General features: G+C 32.8%; 1 protein-coding gene across 1 annotated transcript; it reads left to right on the forward strand.

Annotated features, from left to right (window-relative positions):
• The first annotated feature begins 1,575 nt into the window (after positions 1 to 1,575).
• On the forward strand, positions 1,576 to 16,845 carry LOC131660705 (glutamate receptor 2.7-like). The gene is made up of 5 exons (XM_058930001.1): positions 1,576 to 1,984; positions 6,414 to 7,708; positions 15,120 to 15,432; positions 15,534 to 15,943; positions 16,143 to 16,845. The coding sequence occupies exons 1-5, from the start codon at positions 1,705 to 1,707 to the stop codon at positions 16,722 to 16,724; spliced, it is 2,880 nt and encodes a 959-aa protein (XP_058785984.1). The 5' UTR covers positions 1,576 to 1,704; the 3' UTR covers positions 16,725 to 16,845.
• The last annotated feature ends 605 nt before the right edge of the window (positions 16,846 to 17,450 follow it).

Consider the following 17,450-nt stretch of genomic DNA (forward strand, 5'->3'; position numbering starts at 1 on the left):
TCACAATTGTTTATTAATTAATTTTTTTTCTCTCTCTCCTATTTAATCACAATCATCTCCATGAAATTTAATTTTTCTCTTTCTTATTGATTGTTTCTAACACTAAGATTTTGTTTGTGAGTTTGGAGGGGAGGGGAGGAGAAGACTTTCGAAAACAAAATTTTAACGAAATATAGGAAAATATTTGATATTTTTTGAAAAAAATTATTTTATTTAGAATGATAAAAGAGTCATTATCATTACTATATTTTTAATTTTCAGAATACTCTAACAACCTAAAAGATATTTGAAAAATTTATGTAAGCCCTCCAAATCCTCCAAAACCCTCATTCAATACAATTTTTGAGTTCCTCCATTTTAGGGGATTTTTGGTGTTATAAATAAAATCAAACCTTCCAAAACCCTCCTACCCAAAATATATCTTTCTATTCTTTTCATCCAATACTTCCTATTTTCCAAACCCCGCCTCTCCCTTTCCTTCCAAACTCGCAAACAAAACCTAAGGATTTAGGTTTGTATCCATGCAAGTTTTTCTCAACACGATTTATGTAGCAATATGCATTTAATACAATAAGCAAACTAGAAAAAATGAAATGGTAGAATGTTAAGAAATGAATATAGTGATACTAGTGTGTGATATAAGATCTTCTAGTGGTTGAGTTTGCAAATGTTTCTTTCTAGTGACAATAAGCTTCTTTTTGAGTCATTCTTTAGGTGATAGGGCTAAGACTATGGGTTGTTTGGTTGTAAAGGAGGTGGAGAAGAAAAATATTTTTTTAATTTGAAAATTTTTTCTCAACAAATTAGGGATGAACTTATGCTTGTACTCTGATTAGCTTCAAAACCTTGACCTCTTCATTAACTTATAGCAGATCAAATGTTCGCCTGATTTTGAGGTTGATCTTCGCCTGATTTTGAGGTAGGTTAGTGGATTATGCTATTTATTGTTTCACTTTGTGGATTTTAATATGTTGATGGTGGTTCGGACGGTAAAAACTCTAACTTAAATCATAAGCGGCCGATCTTTATTTGCTTGAGTCGTTCTTTTTATCTTTTTGTTAAGTTTTTTTTTCTATTGGTTGTGTTATTTTCTAAATATTACATGATCAATTTTAATATAAATCAATTTTTCAAAGATTATTAAAATACTTACTAGAACAAAGAAAACTACAAAAATTAAAACCAAATAATAATAATACTCATATGACCATTTAGATATTTAAATTAAATAAAGTATTCTCTGTCCTAAAATAAATATGTCACATTTGTAAAAATTATTTGTCTCATTTTAGTTTACAATACAATTTTTTATTTTTATCTTTCAATTGTACCCTCTAACTAATACTCCTCATTTACTATTTCTCTCACATTACATTAATGATGATAAGAATATACCAATAAAAAATAAGAATAATTTGGTAAAATTGTCATTCTCTCTCTTTTATTTATTACATTTTTTTTAATCTCGGTGTGAAAGTGTCAACTATGACACTAATTTTGAGACGGAGGGGGTATTATTAAATACGCGTGGATATCATGTTGAATGTGTCGTGTGCTTACTTTTCAACGGATGAAGATGCTTTATGAGTTTCAAAGAATTGGAAGTACTTGGTGCAAGCCACAACCATAAAAATATAAATCAAGGAGGTTTATGCTTTCATTGGTTATTACTTAGCCACCACATACACCTAAATTAAGATCGAAATGGCGGTGAAGAAAAATAGTCATCCATTTATGATATTGATTGTTACATGTTGGTGTCTAAGTCTCTTGTTGGGTGGAATGGCACATATTAGAAACGAGAGTACTGTAGTGAAAGTTGGAGCTGTACTTGATATTAGCAATGGAACTGTTGGGAAGATAGGATTGAGCTGCATCAACATGGCACTCTCAGATTTCTATCATTCTCATTCTCACTACAAAACTAGAATTCAAATCATCATCAGGGACTCTCATAGGGACATCGTCACTGCAGCTGAACAAGGTAATTACTTACTATTACTTATTGCACCTTTTCATTTTGCATGCATATAAATTATAGTATTTTTAATAAAAAATTAAGGTAAGATTAATTTATATTTTATTTCTTAAGATTTATTTAAGAGTTTTCTGATAATTTGATTTTAAACAAATATTAAATTTAATTTAAAATTAATATTGAATAAAATTTTAAACCATAAATAATTTTAATTATATATATATTATCAGGCAACAAAAGATAATATCATAACTAAAACAACCCTATAAGGTTTTGAACCAATGACCCTGCTCATGAATCTAAGAGTGCCTACAACTAGAGCAATTTGCTTTTTATGTTTTTTTTCCTCCTCAACAGTATATATAGTTAACATTTATTTAAAAAATTAAAATTACATGGGAATTATTATAAATAATAAAATATAATACTTAAAATAATTGAAAAATTAATAAATTTAAGTTTAATAATAAAATAATAAAATAATAAATTACTTGAAAAATAATAAAATATAAAATAATAAATTATTTCAGATAATAATAATAACTATTATGAAAAATAATAAGATAATAGTAATAAAATATAAAATAATATAATTATTTTAAGTTTAATAATTGAAAATAATAAAATAATAATAAATTTAAAATAATGGAAAAATTATTTCATTTTAATAATTAAAAGTAAATATAATATTTGAATATATTATTTCAGTTTATTAAAATATAAAATAATTAAAATATTAAACGTAATTATTTTTTCAAAATATATTTTTTAATAAATTGAAATATTAAAATACGAGAAAAAGGGATATGCACTGACAGTGTAAAATATTTTTACACTGTCAACCAATCACAACCATGTATCTAATTAAAACAAAATTTTAATTTAAAAAAAGTTAATATGACATGGCAAATGTAAGGATTTTGATTGGACGTATGTGTAAAGTTAGTTTACACTGTCAGTCCACTATCTTTAAACTCTTAAAATATTTAATATATATAATATTTGAATGAGAAAAGAGGATATGCACTGACAGTGTAAAATAGTTATACACTGTCAACCAATCACAACCATGTATCCAATTAAAACACAATTTTAATTTAAAAAAACTTATATGACATGGCAAGTGTAAGGATTTTGATTGGATGTATGTTTAAAATTAGTTTACACGGTCAGTGCACTACCTTTAAACTCTATTTGAATATAGTATTTTAATATTATATTATATAAATATCAAAATATAGTAAACTGAAAGTAAATAAAATATATTTAATAAACTAAAAGTAAATAAAATTAATATTAAATAAATAAAAATAAATTAAACGTAAATACATATTGAAATATATAAATATGTATTAGTTATTTTTAAATAACAATTTTTAAGTAAATATATTTAATTATATTTTATTTTATTTACTTTCAGTTTATTATTAATGATATCAAGAAACATATTTTTCATATTTAGTATTTTCCTTTTATTTAATAATTTGATATTTAATAATTTTATTAAATATTTTTAACACTTTCAATTTTATTAATAATTATTATAAAATATTAAAATAATGAATGTTTAATAATTTTAATTTTATTTATATTTTTAATTTATTATAATTTTATTATTTTCAATTTTTAATTATAATATATTATGTAAAGTAACATTTTTATTTTGGGATATATACTATATAATATTAACGTATTTATTTTGGAATAAATAGTACACAATTAAAATAATACTCATGTAATAAATAATAAATAGTAGTTCATTTTGGAAATAAATAGTAGTTATGTAAATTGATGAAAGTTATTAAACAAGAAAAACTAGCCTAGTGGTAAGGGCATCTACTAACAACCAACAAGGCCACATCATCAATTTTGTTGACCAAATTCCTGTTATAATAGGGTTGTTTTTAGGAATCGTCCCATATGACAGAGGATAAAATAGCTATAAATCCAAAAAAAATAATAACAAATGCTATTTGAGATGGTATAAACTAATATTAGCAAGACTATCAGCAGAAATCCATGATCAATTTGCTATAAATTAAAAGAATAAAGTACATATAGATAGATATAATTCATTGTATATGAATTTTTCTATCATAAAATTATTAGGTTTAATATTCTGTTTAGTCCCATATTTTAGCATCAAGGTTCATTTTCATCCCTTAATTTTAAAAAAGTTTATATTGATCCATTAACTTTTTAAAACGTGTCATTTTAGTTCTCTTTGTTTAATTAGCGAAGATATTATGTTTTATTATGTTTAATAGAAAAATGATTTTAAGGCCACCTTATTTAGTTCTATTGTGTTCATATTGAGTACAAAATCTTTGCAACCATGATTGATCCAATAGATTTAGTTCTAACTTAGATAAAATTCGTCTGACTCGCATTCAACAAAGAGGATTTCATCTATCTATTAATCACATGTCTTGTCGATTTCGACTGACATGTTCAATTTCATGCCATTTTCTAGACTTGCCATCCATGTTTTTCTTAATTAAATCAATGAAGATTCAATTGATTGCCTCGACTTTCTAATAGGCTTGAGCGTAGTAAGGAAAAATATGATGGTTTTTATTCCCAATTTGTCTATGAAGGCAACCACTTGATCGATACTGAACATTGTTCCTTAGCTAGTCGTAATTTTTACAAGGTTACCAAAGCTATAAATATTTTGATGTAGTATGAAATTGATAGTCACAATTTTCCTTGCATCTATCTTCGATTATGCCTTTTAAATGAAGCACAATATATTTTAAAAATTATGCCCATAAGACATCCAGTTAGTGTCCAAGGCTTGAATACATGATACAATAATTTGACATGTGTTTTTTTATTAGACCATGCAACTGACCCATGTTTTTTGTATTGGATCACATATCTTACAGCCGTATATTAGTTAAGTACTTTGTACCTTACGATGTTCCTTATTTTACTTAAGTACACTGTACCTTTTTTCTTCCATATTCCACTTAAGTACACGGTGCCTTATGATGTTCCATATTACACTTAAGCATCTTACCTTATGGTGTATCAAGTTTCTCTAATTAACACTAGTCCATTAGAGACCACACAACCGAAAGAGCTTCACTTATTTATTTTTCCTCCTCAATCTTTCCTTACATGTATGACATTGTAGGTTCTCGTGACGTTGACACACACACACACACACACACACACACACACACACACACACACACACACACACACATATATATATATATATATATATATATATATATCCCAAGTCACAAAAATGTCACGTGATCTGAAAAATCTTGATGTGATAATGTTTATGTGTATATTCTTTTGCCTTTATGTCTATATTTAACACAAGGCATAGACCATGTCACTCTTGTCTAGTTCAATATTGGACAATTATTATCTAGGACACTAATGTCCCTCACCATGATTTGTGGACATCTTTATGTTTATCATACTACGAATATTGTTTGATCGATAATAAATTACTCAACTTCACATATAGGGTTCATAGTGGCTTCAGGTAGAAGGAAGGTATACACCACTACCCTCATGAGAATAACTCATGACTCATAAGTAACATTCTACGTAGTATTCTCATAGTAGATTAATCTAGTATTTATATCAATCCTAATATCATACCTATGTGAAGACTTGATAACTCTTTATTTATGATTAACGAGATGCGATCATCAATATACTCATATAAATTTCTCACTTCGTAATAAACTCGTCAACATATACTTTAAGAATAATGTCCTTATGTGTAATGTGATCTCATGATTAAGTCACACTTAATGTTTTATTAAATGGAATAGCTATTTTGGGGCATGCTTCATTTATTGTATATCCTTATATGCACGCCTTTCTTTGAATTATGGTTCCTTAACCTCTTCCTTCTTTGATTATTGGTGCTACCATCATGGAACATGATTATATTGCCCAATTATATTGAGTTCAGGGGCGGAGCCAAGGCCCAGCTAGCCTGGGCAGGCGCCCAGGCTCAACCCCTATTTTCTTTGTACACCCCCCAATTTAATAGTCGATTTTTAGACAAAATCGGAGACAAAATTAGGGGCAAAATTAGTAAAAATAGGGTGTAAAAAATAAAACAGGTGAATAATCAACGGTGTAAAGTTTTTGCCCAGACTGTCTAAAATTTCTGGCTCCGCCACTGATTGAGTTTAGACTGAGTTTAAATTCTTGGAGATCGTAATCGACTCTGATATATTTGATATCAGTTCAGAGAGGCTTGACTATCTATTAATCACTTGTCTTATTTATTTTGTCTTGACATGTTCTTCAATTCTTTAGGTCTAAACATTAACTATGAAGTCATGTTATAACATTTTGGATTTTAATTTAACATCAATGTAAATCTAGTCTACACTAACATTGTATATGTTCCTTTTTTCTTAATAAATTTGATAATAACTGAATTTGTGATGAACAGTTCGTGATCTCATAACAAATGAGAAAGTGCAAGCCATCATTGGACCAACAACAACAATGGAAGCAAATTATGTGATTCAACTTGGAGAGAAAGAACAAGTTCCCATTGTAACATTTTCTGCAACAAGTCCTTCACTTGCATCACTTCAAAGTCCATATTTTTTCCAAATATCACAAACCGATTCAGCTCAAGTGAATGCCATCACCTCAATTATTCAAGCTTTTGGTTGGAAACAAGTAGTCCCCATTTATGTTGAAAATAGTTTTGGTGAAGGACTCATTCCCTATTTAACCAATGTTCTTCAACAAGAAAATATTCAAGTTCCTTATCTTAGTGCAATTTCTCTTTCAGCCACAGATGATATTATCACTCAAAAGCTTTATAAAATAATGACTACGATACCAACTAGAGTATTTATTGTGCACATGTCACCAACTCTTGGATCTAGACTTTTTACCTTAGCGAAAAAAATTGGGATGATGGGTGAAGGCTATGTTTGGATAGTAACTGATGGTATGACTAACTTATTCAATTCATTGAATTTTTCTGAGAGGGAATCAATGGAAGGAGTAATTGGTGTTAGGACTTACATTCCAAGAACAAAAAAGCTAGATGATTTTAGTAAAAAATGGAAACGAAAATTCATAAGTGACAATCCAACACTTGTTGACACAAATTTGAACATTTTTGGTATATGGGCTTATGATGCAGCAATTGCATTAGCAATGGCTATTGAGAGAGTTGGTTTTACAAAAAATGGTGAGAAATTGAGTGAAGCTTTGTTGAACATTAGATTTAATGGTCTCAGTGGTGATTTTAATGTCGTTGAGGGGAAGTTACAAACATCAATATATGAGATAATTAATATGTTTGGTGATGGTGAAAAGAGGGTTGGTTTTTGGACACTACATAATGGGTTGTCTAAGAGTTTAAACACAAAAGGCCTAATAAGCAATAATAGCATATATTCTAGTTCTCAAAATGATCTTGGATCAATCATATGGCCAGGGGATATGTCCTCTATTCCAAAGGGATGGGAAATTCCAACTATTATTGGGAGGAAACTGAGGATAGGAGTTCCTTTACAAAAAAATCATAACCACACTGACTTTGTGGAAGCAACATTTGATCATAGTACCAATTCAATACAAGTCACAGGTTTTTCCATTGATGTCTTCAAAGCTGCGGTAGAAATTTATCCCTTACCATATTATGAATTTGTTCCATTTACAATGCCTGATGGTCAGAACAAGATAGGAACCTATGAGGAGATGATCATTCAACTTTATCATGGGGTATGTACTCTTTTTCATATATTCCTTTTCAATAACCCTCTCATAAAGGTGAATGTTTATTATGGATTTTTAGGTTTTTTTTTACAGCAATGCTATACTTACACCGCCGTACTCTTACACCGTATTTGACACCGTATGTACGGACGGTACTATTCACCGTCCGTACATGAACAGTAACATATTAAATTAATATTTTTTTTTTACATTTTTTTTTTTAATTTTTTTTTAATAATTTTTTTTAATAATTTTTTTTACTGTTTGTAAAAAATTATTTGACAATACCTGCAGATTTATTTCCGGATTTACCTACATTTAACATTACTTGCGGATTTACCTAAATTCGTAGGTATATTCGCAAGTAAATTCGCAGGTATTGTCAAATTCGTAGGTAAATCCGCAAGTAAATCCGCAGGTATTGTCAAATCCGTAGATAAATCCGCAAGTAAATCCGCAGATATTGTCAAATTCGTAGGTAAATCCGTCAAATATTTTTTTAAAAAACATAAAAAAAAATTATTTTTTTGTAAAAAAATATTAATTTAATATTTTACTATTCATGTACGGACGGTGAATAGTGTCGTCCGTACATGAATAGTACGTCCGTACGGTACGGATATACGTCCGTACCGTACGGACATACGGTGTAGTGTATGTTTGGAGTGTAAGAATAGCATTTTTGTTTTTTTTATAATACAATTTTTTAAAAATTTTTGGATGAACTCAAAAACTATATTAGAAGAAGATTTTGATTTTTTTTTTATAAAATTACATAAATTCTTCAATTATAATTTACGTTATTACAATATTTTAAAAATAAAATAATATTAATAATAAATATTTATCTATTATTCTATAACATATATCATTTTAAAATAATATGAAATATTTTTTAATTGTTTTTCTCTAATTCCCTCCTCTCAAAGGCTTTGCTTTCCCTCCCTTTCAAACTCCCGAAGAGAACTTGATAATATTAAAATTTCTACTAATATCATATATATTCCTAGATATTAAATCGTCTTTATAAAATCACATGAATTAAAAAATTGATGGAACTATTAGATTTATTGATAATTTATATTAATGGATGGTACCTGCAAACGCTCTGACGTTCAAGCTAGTAGCTATTAGAGGCAGTAGTGATTTTTAGGGTTATAAAAAGTGTACCTTGAGTGTTGGTAGTGTTAGGCTTATATAGCCTTGTAGTTGTGATATTGTTCAACACAAATCCGTTACTAGAGCACCTCTTCCAAGCAATGATTGATACCAGACGGCAAAGGAGAGACCAACTTGCAATAAGATTCCTAGACCTATACTAGACGATGGTCTTGAAGTTGTTCTGCTCGATGATAATTCCGTCTGGTCGGTAAAGATAGGATCCTAGCTTCTTTCTGAAGTAAAGTCCGTATTTATCAAATGATTCCGGGCGAACACAAATCATTTCACTATATCCCCACACGAGATCTCGACTTTGACCCTATGGTGGCCTGTCATCAATTAAAAGTTGAACCTAACACCCGATTCGTATCTCAACGAAGAAGGAGGCAGTCCTCGAATAAAGCCAAAGCTACCACTAGCAAAATGAACGACATGTTAGACAGAAATTTCATTTTTGTGGTGAAATACCTAGAGTGTATTTCCAATGCCGTATTGGTTAAGAAAGCCTCACGAAGGTGGAGGATTTATGTATACTATAATGATCTCAATAAAGCATCCCCGAAGGACTCATGCCCGCTGCCGAATATCGACAAACATGCAGATAACTCGACAGAATACAAACTACTATCATTCATGGATGATTAATCTTGGTATTACTAGATATCTATGATCGGACCCGACAGAAAGAATATGAACTTCATAACCGAGCAAGCTAATTACCAACACAATGTCATGCCTTTTAGATTGAAGAATATGGGCGTGACATATCAAAGGATGATGAATAAGGTCTTTTGGGAAGATAAGGTGAGACACTGAAAGTATACATGGACGATATGATTGTAATGTATGGTCAATAAGAGTTCCATGATCAACACCTCTAGTGGGTGTTCAAAAGAGTTTGACAATATAACATGAAGCTCAATCAATTGAAGTATTTGGAGTGAGAGCAGAAAATTTCTTGGATTTCTACTTAACAGAGAGGAAAATTGAAGCCAACCCTGACAAGTGTAAAATGGTGGTTCAGACGAATGCCCTAACCTTGAAGAAGGAGGTTTAGAAGTTGAACGATATGCTAATTGCTTTAAACATGTTCATTTTAAAATCCACCCAACATTAATTTATTTTCTATATGTTGTTGAGGAAAGAGGTGAAGATCGAATGAACACATGAATTTGAAAGAGCATTCAAGTCACTCAAGAAAGCACTAGCCAAACCATCAGTAATCACACGACCACTTCTTGGAGAAACCTTATCTCGAAGTCTCGAAGGAAATGGCAAGTGATGTCCTGATTTGAGAACTAGATTCTAACTAAATTCTGATGTACTTCATATCGACGGCTCTAGCAGGATCGTATACACGCTACCAGGAGATAGAGAAAGTGGATTTGGCTTTGGTAACCGCGCTGAGAAAGCTTCGAAGGTACTTCCCTGCACATTCTATAATTGTTTAAACAAACATGCCTATGAAGCAAGCACTTAATCGTTCAAATTTGGTTGTGGGTTAGACAAAATGGTCTATCGAATTATCGAAGTTCAAAGTATATTTTGAATATAGGAAGGCATGAAAGCCCAACTATTCGTCGATTTCTTAGCCGAAATGACTTCCATCCCAGTGGAGCCAGTTGATACTTGGATAATATTCATGGGCGCATCGTCTAAGAGCCGTGGAAGTAGAGTCAATGTGATTATAGACGAGTTCTAAGTTGGCCGTCTCCTAGATCAGATGAAAGGCTCATGATAAAGACCAGTTACTACAACGACACTTCAGGCTAGCTAAATAGAAGTTAGAGAGGTTCAAAACGTATGAGATTGGTCATGTTCCTTGGGAGGAGAACACTTGGGTCGACGTACTCTACAGGTTAGCAAGCACAAGAAGCCCTAAAATTAATCATTCTTTGGTCTAGGAAACTATGAAAGCTTTGAGAATTAAAGCTCTGAAGAACATAGAGTCAGCCATAACAATGTCGACCCCCCCCTCTTGGATGTCTCAAATTCTAGTGTATATTGAACCATGGGTTCTCTTGTATGACCCAGTCAAGGCTATCTTGGTAAAAAGAAGATATGGTTTGTATACTATGATTGAAGGAATATTATATAAAAGAGGCATATCTAACCTTGTGTCAAGATACTAAGAGAAGGAGGAAGCCGCCTACGTGCTCTTGGAAACAGGAGGCTAGAAAAACTAACACATTTCTACACTACTCACGCACCTTTCTTTACGAGCTAGCTACTCCAAGAGCGTAGGTAGTGGAGCGCAAGAGACATCCACCTCAATCTAGGTCATAATCTAGGCGCAAGGACAAGGGTTCATCCTTTGGCCAGGGACGGGGGCCACCCTTTGGCCAAGGAAAGTCCTTTGTGATGCGGAGAAATTTCCTGATAGTAATCAGAAAGTCCTTACCAGACCACTCAGATTCCCATAAAGGGGTAAGTTGGTGTGATAAAGATATAACATGTCCAATTGCAAAAAATACAATACACAAAGTCAACAAAGCTAAGCACAATAAGTAAAACATTGCAATAACATCTTTTAGTTTACAAAACAATGAATAATTACAAATTACAACAAAAAATTTTGAGAACAAATTTCAAAGAATCATATAGTGCTCAAACATTAGGAACAAACAACACGAGCTGGTTCATAATATCTTGAGGGCGGTTTCATCCAGACCCTCATCTCAAAGATCTAGCAGCTACTTGTCAAAATTGGCTAAATCCTCTAGAAAAGTATGTAGTTCCATCGAGTGGGCATTTTCCTCCTCTTTAAGCTCCGTTCCAGCAACCAAGATACTCAAGGACGAGGCCTTCAGGGAAAGCTCTACTTCTGGAGGATCCTTATTTTCCTATTTAAGCAAGGCCTCAAGTTCAGCCACCCGATCGACCAAGGTAATAAGAGACTCGTGTAAGTACACCTCGTCCAAGAAATGAGTGTTAGGAAATCCAGCGGAGTAGAGTGTACCAACAGGACCAATACTCTAGAACCACAAGATAGAGAGAGATAGAGATATAGAGAGAGAGACGCCACATCTCAATCTAAAATCTTAATGTGTTACGTAAATGAGTCATCTCTCTTATAAATCCAACATTCCACCCATTCTTAGACAATATGGGACTTTAATCATTCACACTTGTACCCAATATTCTTCTCCACAAGTATGAGTCCCGCACATCCTATAACAGGATCCTACATCGGATCTATATCTCGCTCCCCCACAAAGCCGAACCACGACTCTGATACCACTATTAGAGAGTACGGGAGAGTCAGGAGCACCAACGGGACCAATGCTCCAGGACCACGAGAGAGAGAGAGAGAGAGAGAGAGAGAGAAAAGCCACATCTTAACCTAAAACCTTAAGGTGTTAGGTAAATGGGTCATCTCTCTTATAAATCCAACATTCCGCCCATTCATAGGCAATGGGTGACTTTAATCACTCACACTTGCACTCAACAGGAAGAAATTCGATCCAAGCATTGGTGGAGCCTATACAGCTCTTCCTAAAAAACTCAACCTCTCGAGAAGGGGCATCAATTAAATTCATGATGGAAGTCTTCCGTAACATTTGAAAGGTTGGCACTGCCAGCAACCCCGACTTGCCTGTTTTAGAGAGGTTGCGTAAATGAGAATAATATTTAGCGGTTACACATGCCTTTATCATTGAAGTAGTCTGAGGCACTCGACCAACGAATATTGGGGACAATTGGAGGGGAGGATTCCCAAAATTGTCCCACAAAACCTCATCTTCTTAGCGGTATTTCCTCAAGCAGACGCCTTGCCATAATCTTTTTTGGCCCCATCCAAAGCGGAAGGCCTATCATTGTTTTTCTTACTTTGTCACTAGGAGGGCAGCCGAGTAGCTTCCAAATGCATAAGGATTCCCTCCTCATATAAATAATCTCCACCCTCGCTTATGGGATGAGTAGGGTTTTTAAATGGAGTAAGGTTAACCGAAAGCTGGAAACCTTCTTCTCTCTCTATCTTGATCTCATCTGAAACAGAAAAAAATTGACGGGGTAAGTGCAATAAAGGTCAACTTCAAATGAAAATAAAACATAGAAAAATCAAATACCAAATATATTTTCCCTCACCCTCAACAAACTTTGCGCCTGCAAAATCCCTATAAATGGTTGCCTTGTTAGAAATTGAAAGTAAGATCGCCTTCATAGATTTCTCCTCATAAGTAACGGAGATGTACGAGACTGAGTAAGAGCTATCCTTCTCATCAATGTGGTCCGGAAATCAGAACCTTCTAGCGTTATTTGTACAACTCACCGGCCCCGAGGAAGAAGCTAAAAAATTATAAAATTCCACAACGTCACTCATCAAATTGCCCTCTTCATTGGAAGAATCCAACCCCGACCATGAGTTACCATTGTGAGTGTTCGGGGTAGGGAAGGGAAATTTAATTCCATTGAAGATGTCTACGGGTTTCGTATTCTAAAGTCCCGCAAACGATGAAGACTCATCACTAGCAAGCTCAATAGCATTGCTTATGGGTACATCTCTTAGGTTAACCATAACAAATCACGAGAAAAAGACGATAATGTACTTTGAAAAGAGGATGAAGAGAGAAGAACGACCCACAAACAATGAAGCAATAAAAGGTTTAAGGCGCCAGAGCAAGTAAACAAGACAGTGAACCTAAGAGGAGAGAGAGCAAACTTTGAAAAAAATGAAGCAAAATAGGCACTTGATCAGGATCCATCCTTTTATAAGGAAATTAGTCGCAAATCAACAGTCCATATTAGAAGTTAAAGGAAATCTAAAGGGAGTGAAGTGGCCTTTTTGTAAGAAGCATTGATGATTCAAATGTACTCGAAGCCACACCCTAACCTAAAGACCTAGAGCCATGTGCTTAAAGGGAGTAACAAAACGTCTCAATGATGAGAGAGTATTTAATGCACATGTTTTCCACTATTCTAATAGTTGACCTACAAACTTCTTGCGTCTCTCTATGGTCGGACATGAACATCAGAGGTTGACCAGAAATCCAAAAGACTTCCTGATTAATATATGTTAAACAAGTCAAGGGGAGACTATTTAGGACCGACCAAAGACCCAATAAAGGGTCCAATTACACACGAGGCCAATCAAGATTATCAAACGCATATAGTCACCTCACGTGAGATTCAATGTACACTTTTCTGATCTCCACTTTTCAAAATACTCATCTTGAACTTTGTAACTGACTTGAGTATTGGAGTGCTAACCTTGCAGGTCCACCCTATACCACCTTGCCGAAGATCGGCACTACTAATTCTAGAATCCTACGTCATCGACCAACATTAATTTTAATTTAATAATGGAACAATAATAATTATAAATAATTAATATAATTAAAAATATGAAGAAGATCTTATAATAAATTACTCTGAAGAGGGTGACATAAAAAATATTAGTATTGGGAGAGGATTCCCCCCTTGAAAATTCCATGTGGTATAATTCTAAATATAATAAGAAAGGAGAGATAAAATTTTAGAGAAATGATATCCTTACACCAAATCATACACCTACACCCAATACATTGTTTACAAATACGTGAATAGTGTATTTTTTATTATTTTAATTTTTTGATTTATTTTTTGATTTTTAAAAAAATTAATTTAGTTAATGAAATATCAAAACTTGGTTAATATAGTTTAGAGTTTGGTTAATATATATCTGACATAAAAAAATAGTTTTAAGTTATAAATTAAAGTTGGTTAATTGAGTGTTATAAATTGGTTAATATAGTTCAGAATTTGATTATCGAGTGTTCTGATATTAAATCTTACGTAGTAAATTAACTTTAGTTAATATTAAGTATAAAGTTGGTTAATACAAATCATAACTTGGTCAATGAGTTCTTAAACATAAAAAAAAAAATTTAAATAGTGAAATAAAGTTGGTTAATACATTTATAATTTAGTGTCAGAACATGGTTAATAGTATGTATTTTATTGGTTAATGTAGTAGTGAAAATGATTAATAAATTATAACATAAAATAAGTGATTAATATGTACATTTTTGTGGTTAGTACAATTGTGAAATTTGTCCAGGTTTTAGTGTATCAATGTATGTATTTGGTGTAAGATAGATTGTAAGAATATGATTGCTGAAAACTTTAATATTGAGGATTAGAACTGCTCCCTCTCCATTTCTCCTGTGAAATGTTAACCGGGGAGAAACATATCCCATCAGTGCGTGGGATAACTTTTTTGAAAACCTTTGGCACATGGGCAGCTTGCAATGCTTACTTTCTCTATTTGGATTGACAGAAATATGATGCGGTAGTGGGGGATATAACAATCCTTGCAAACAGATCCAACTATGTTGATTTCACAATGCCATACACAGAATCTGGTGTAACAATGGTTGTTTCAATGAAAGACAACAGGAAGAAAAATGCATGGGCCTTTTTGAAGCCATTGACATGGCAACTTTGGGTAACAACAGCTTGTTCATTTTTATTCATTGGATTTGTTGTTTGGGTTCTTGAACATAGAATAAACAACGATTTTAGAGGACCACCCTCTCATCAAATTGGCACAAGCTTATGGTTTTCCTTCTCAACTATGGTCTATGCTCATAGTAAGTCTTGTCTCACTCATCAAACACACGTGCACGCATACACGCGCTAAAACTACAATTCATTATGACCCTTATTGCTAACTATCTCATTTTGATGACAGGAGAGAAAGTGGTGAGCAACTTGGGTAGATTTGTGGTGGTTGTATGGGTTTTTGTTGTTCTAATTGTGGTTCAAAGTTACACCGCAAGTTTAACTTCATTCTTAACAGTTGAACAACTAACCCCAGCTATTACAGATGTTAACCAACTTCTAAAGAATAAGATGAATGTTGGCTATCCTAAACGTTCTTTTGTTTATGGAATCTTGAAGGGCTTAAGTTTTCCAGATTATCAGCTCATTCCTTATCATTCAGCTGAAGAATGCAATGAGCTTTTCATAAAAGGAACTGAAAATGGTGGCATTGATGCTGCGTTTGATGAAGTTCCCTATGTTAAGGTCTTTCTTGCAACCTATAGTTGTTTAAAGTATGTCATGGTTGAACCAAGATTTAAGACAGGTGGTTTTGGCTACGTAAGTTGTGTTATCTCTCTCTCTCTCTCTCTCTCTCTCTCTCTCTCTCTCTCTCTCTCTCTCTCTCTCTCTCTCTCTCTCTCTCTCTCTCTCTCTCTCTCTCTCTCTCTCTCTCTCTCTCTCTCTCTCTCTCTCTCTCTCTCTTATATATATTTCTGATTGAGAGTAGTAAAATGACTTCCGTGGGGTGAATTTGTAGGCATTTCCAAAAGGATCACCTTATGTAGCTGGCATTTCAAGGGCAATCCTAAACATAACTCAAGGAGAAAAAATGCGAAAACTTGAGAATGCATGGTTCAAAGAAGTTAGCTGTACTCAAGATTCTTATGCAAATATTTCCTTTAGCAACAGTCTTGGACTTGAAAGCTTTTGGGGTCTTTTTCTCATTGCAGGAGTTGCTTCCCTACTAGCACTCCTAATCTTTGTTGTCACGTTCTTACATCAGCACAAACATATTTGGTTAAACAATGATCAAAGTGCTTCAATATGGCGAATAATTCGTGTTTTGGCAAGGATATTTGATCAAAGAGACTTGAATTGTCACATATTCAAAAAAAGTGGAAATGAGAATGGAAATATTAGTCCTCGCGATGTTGACTCAGAAGCAGATGAGGCCTCTCCAGGCAGAGACTGTGCACCTAGTCCATCTAGTCAAGCTGAATCAAATGTTCCCATCGATGATGAAGATTTTTGTCAAAACACAGAAATGGATGCAGTGCAAATTGCTATACCAGAAGGTGCCTCTGAGGACAACTGTGAAATTAACTCCCAAGAAACATGACATTATCTATACTTGTAACATTAAGCCCCTACTTATTGTATTGATACAAATAAGTTTTATCTGACAGTTACGATAGCTCATAATGATATATATAACTGTGCATGCACTTGCGAATGATGAAAACGCGATACATTCATTATAAAATTTCCTTAACTTCTATTCTTTTATAACGAAATCACAAAGGTGTGTTTCTAAAACTACACGAACACTCATACGTATACAAGTTTGAAATATATCATCAAAGAGAAGACTCTGAAGTTTCTTAGGGGAATCTTCAGAACTATTATATCATAGGAACTGTAGTAGTTGAGACTAAAATTAATTATATCATAGGAACTGTAGTATAGACTCAATATAATGCTCATGCATGGTTCAAGGATGGTAGTTCAGATTCTTCTAAGCATATGGCGGAAAACACTACTACTCAATACGTTACTAGCAGTAGTAAATCAAAAGTAACCATCTCCATATCAAAGCCTAAGATTCTTGTTGTTGAAGATAACAAGACTAACATTACGATTATACAGTCCATGAAGTAACAGTCAGATCATAACAGATGTTATCACTAATGGAGCTGAAGCGGTGCGTGTGCTGTTCAGCGCTGTACTTATGACATGGTTCTGATGGTAATTTATGGATATCAGAATTGTATTTTGTTTTTCACTTTCTCTCCATGAACAGTTTTCATATTTTTAAGTGTATTAAAACTTCAAGTAATGCTGCATA

This window comes from Vicia villosa, linkage group LG3 (genome assembly GCF_029867415.1).
Source record: "Vicia villosa cultivar HV-30 ecotype Madison, WI linkage group LG3, Vvil1.0, whole genome shotgun sequence".
Taxonomy (NCBI): domain Eukaryota; kingdom Viridiplantae; phylum Streptophyta; class Magnoliopsida; order Fabales; family Fabaceae; genus Vicia; species Vicia villosa.

Bases quoted from the DNA above. Each gene is read 5' to 3' on its own strand.
- LOC131660705 (XM_058930001.1), top strand. From the start codon at position 1,705: ATGGCGGTGAAGAAAAATAGTCATCCATTTATGATATTGATTGTTACA. The intron at 7,709-15,119 runs GTATGTACTCTT...TTGGATTGACAG, and splicing joins TCATTCAACTTTATCATGGG to AAATATGATGCGGTAGTGGG. The intron at 15,944-16,142 runs GTAAGTTGTGTT...GTGAATTTGTAG, and splicing joins AGACAGGTGGTTTTGGCTAC to GCATTTCCAAAAGGATCACC.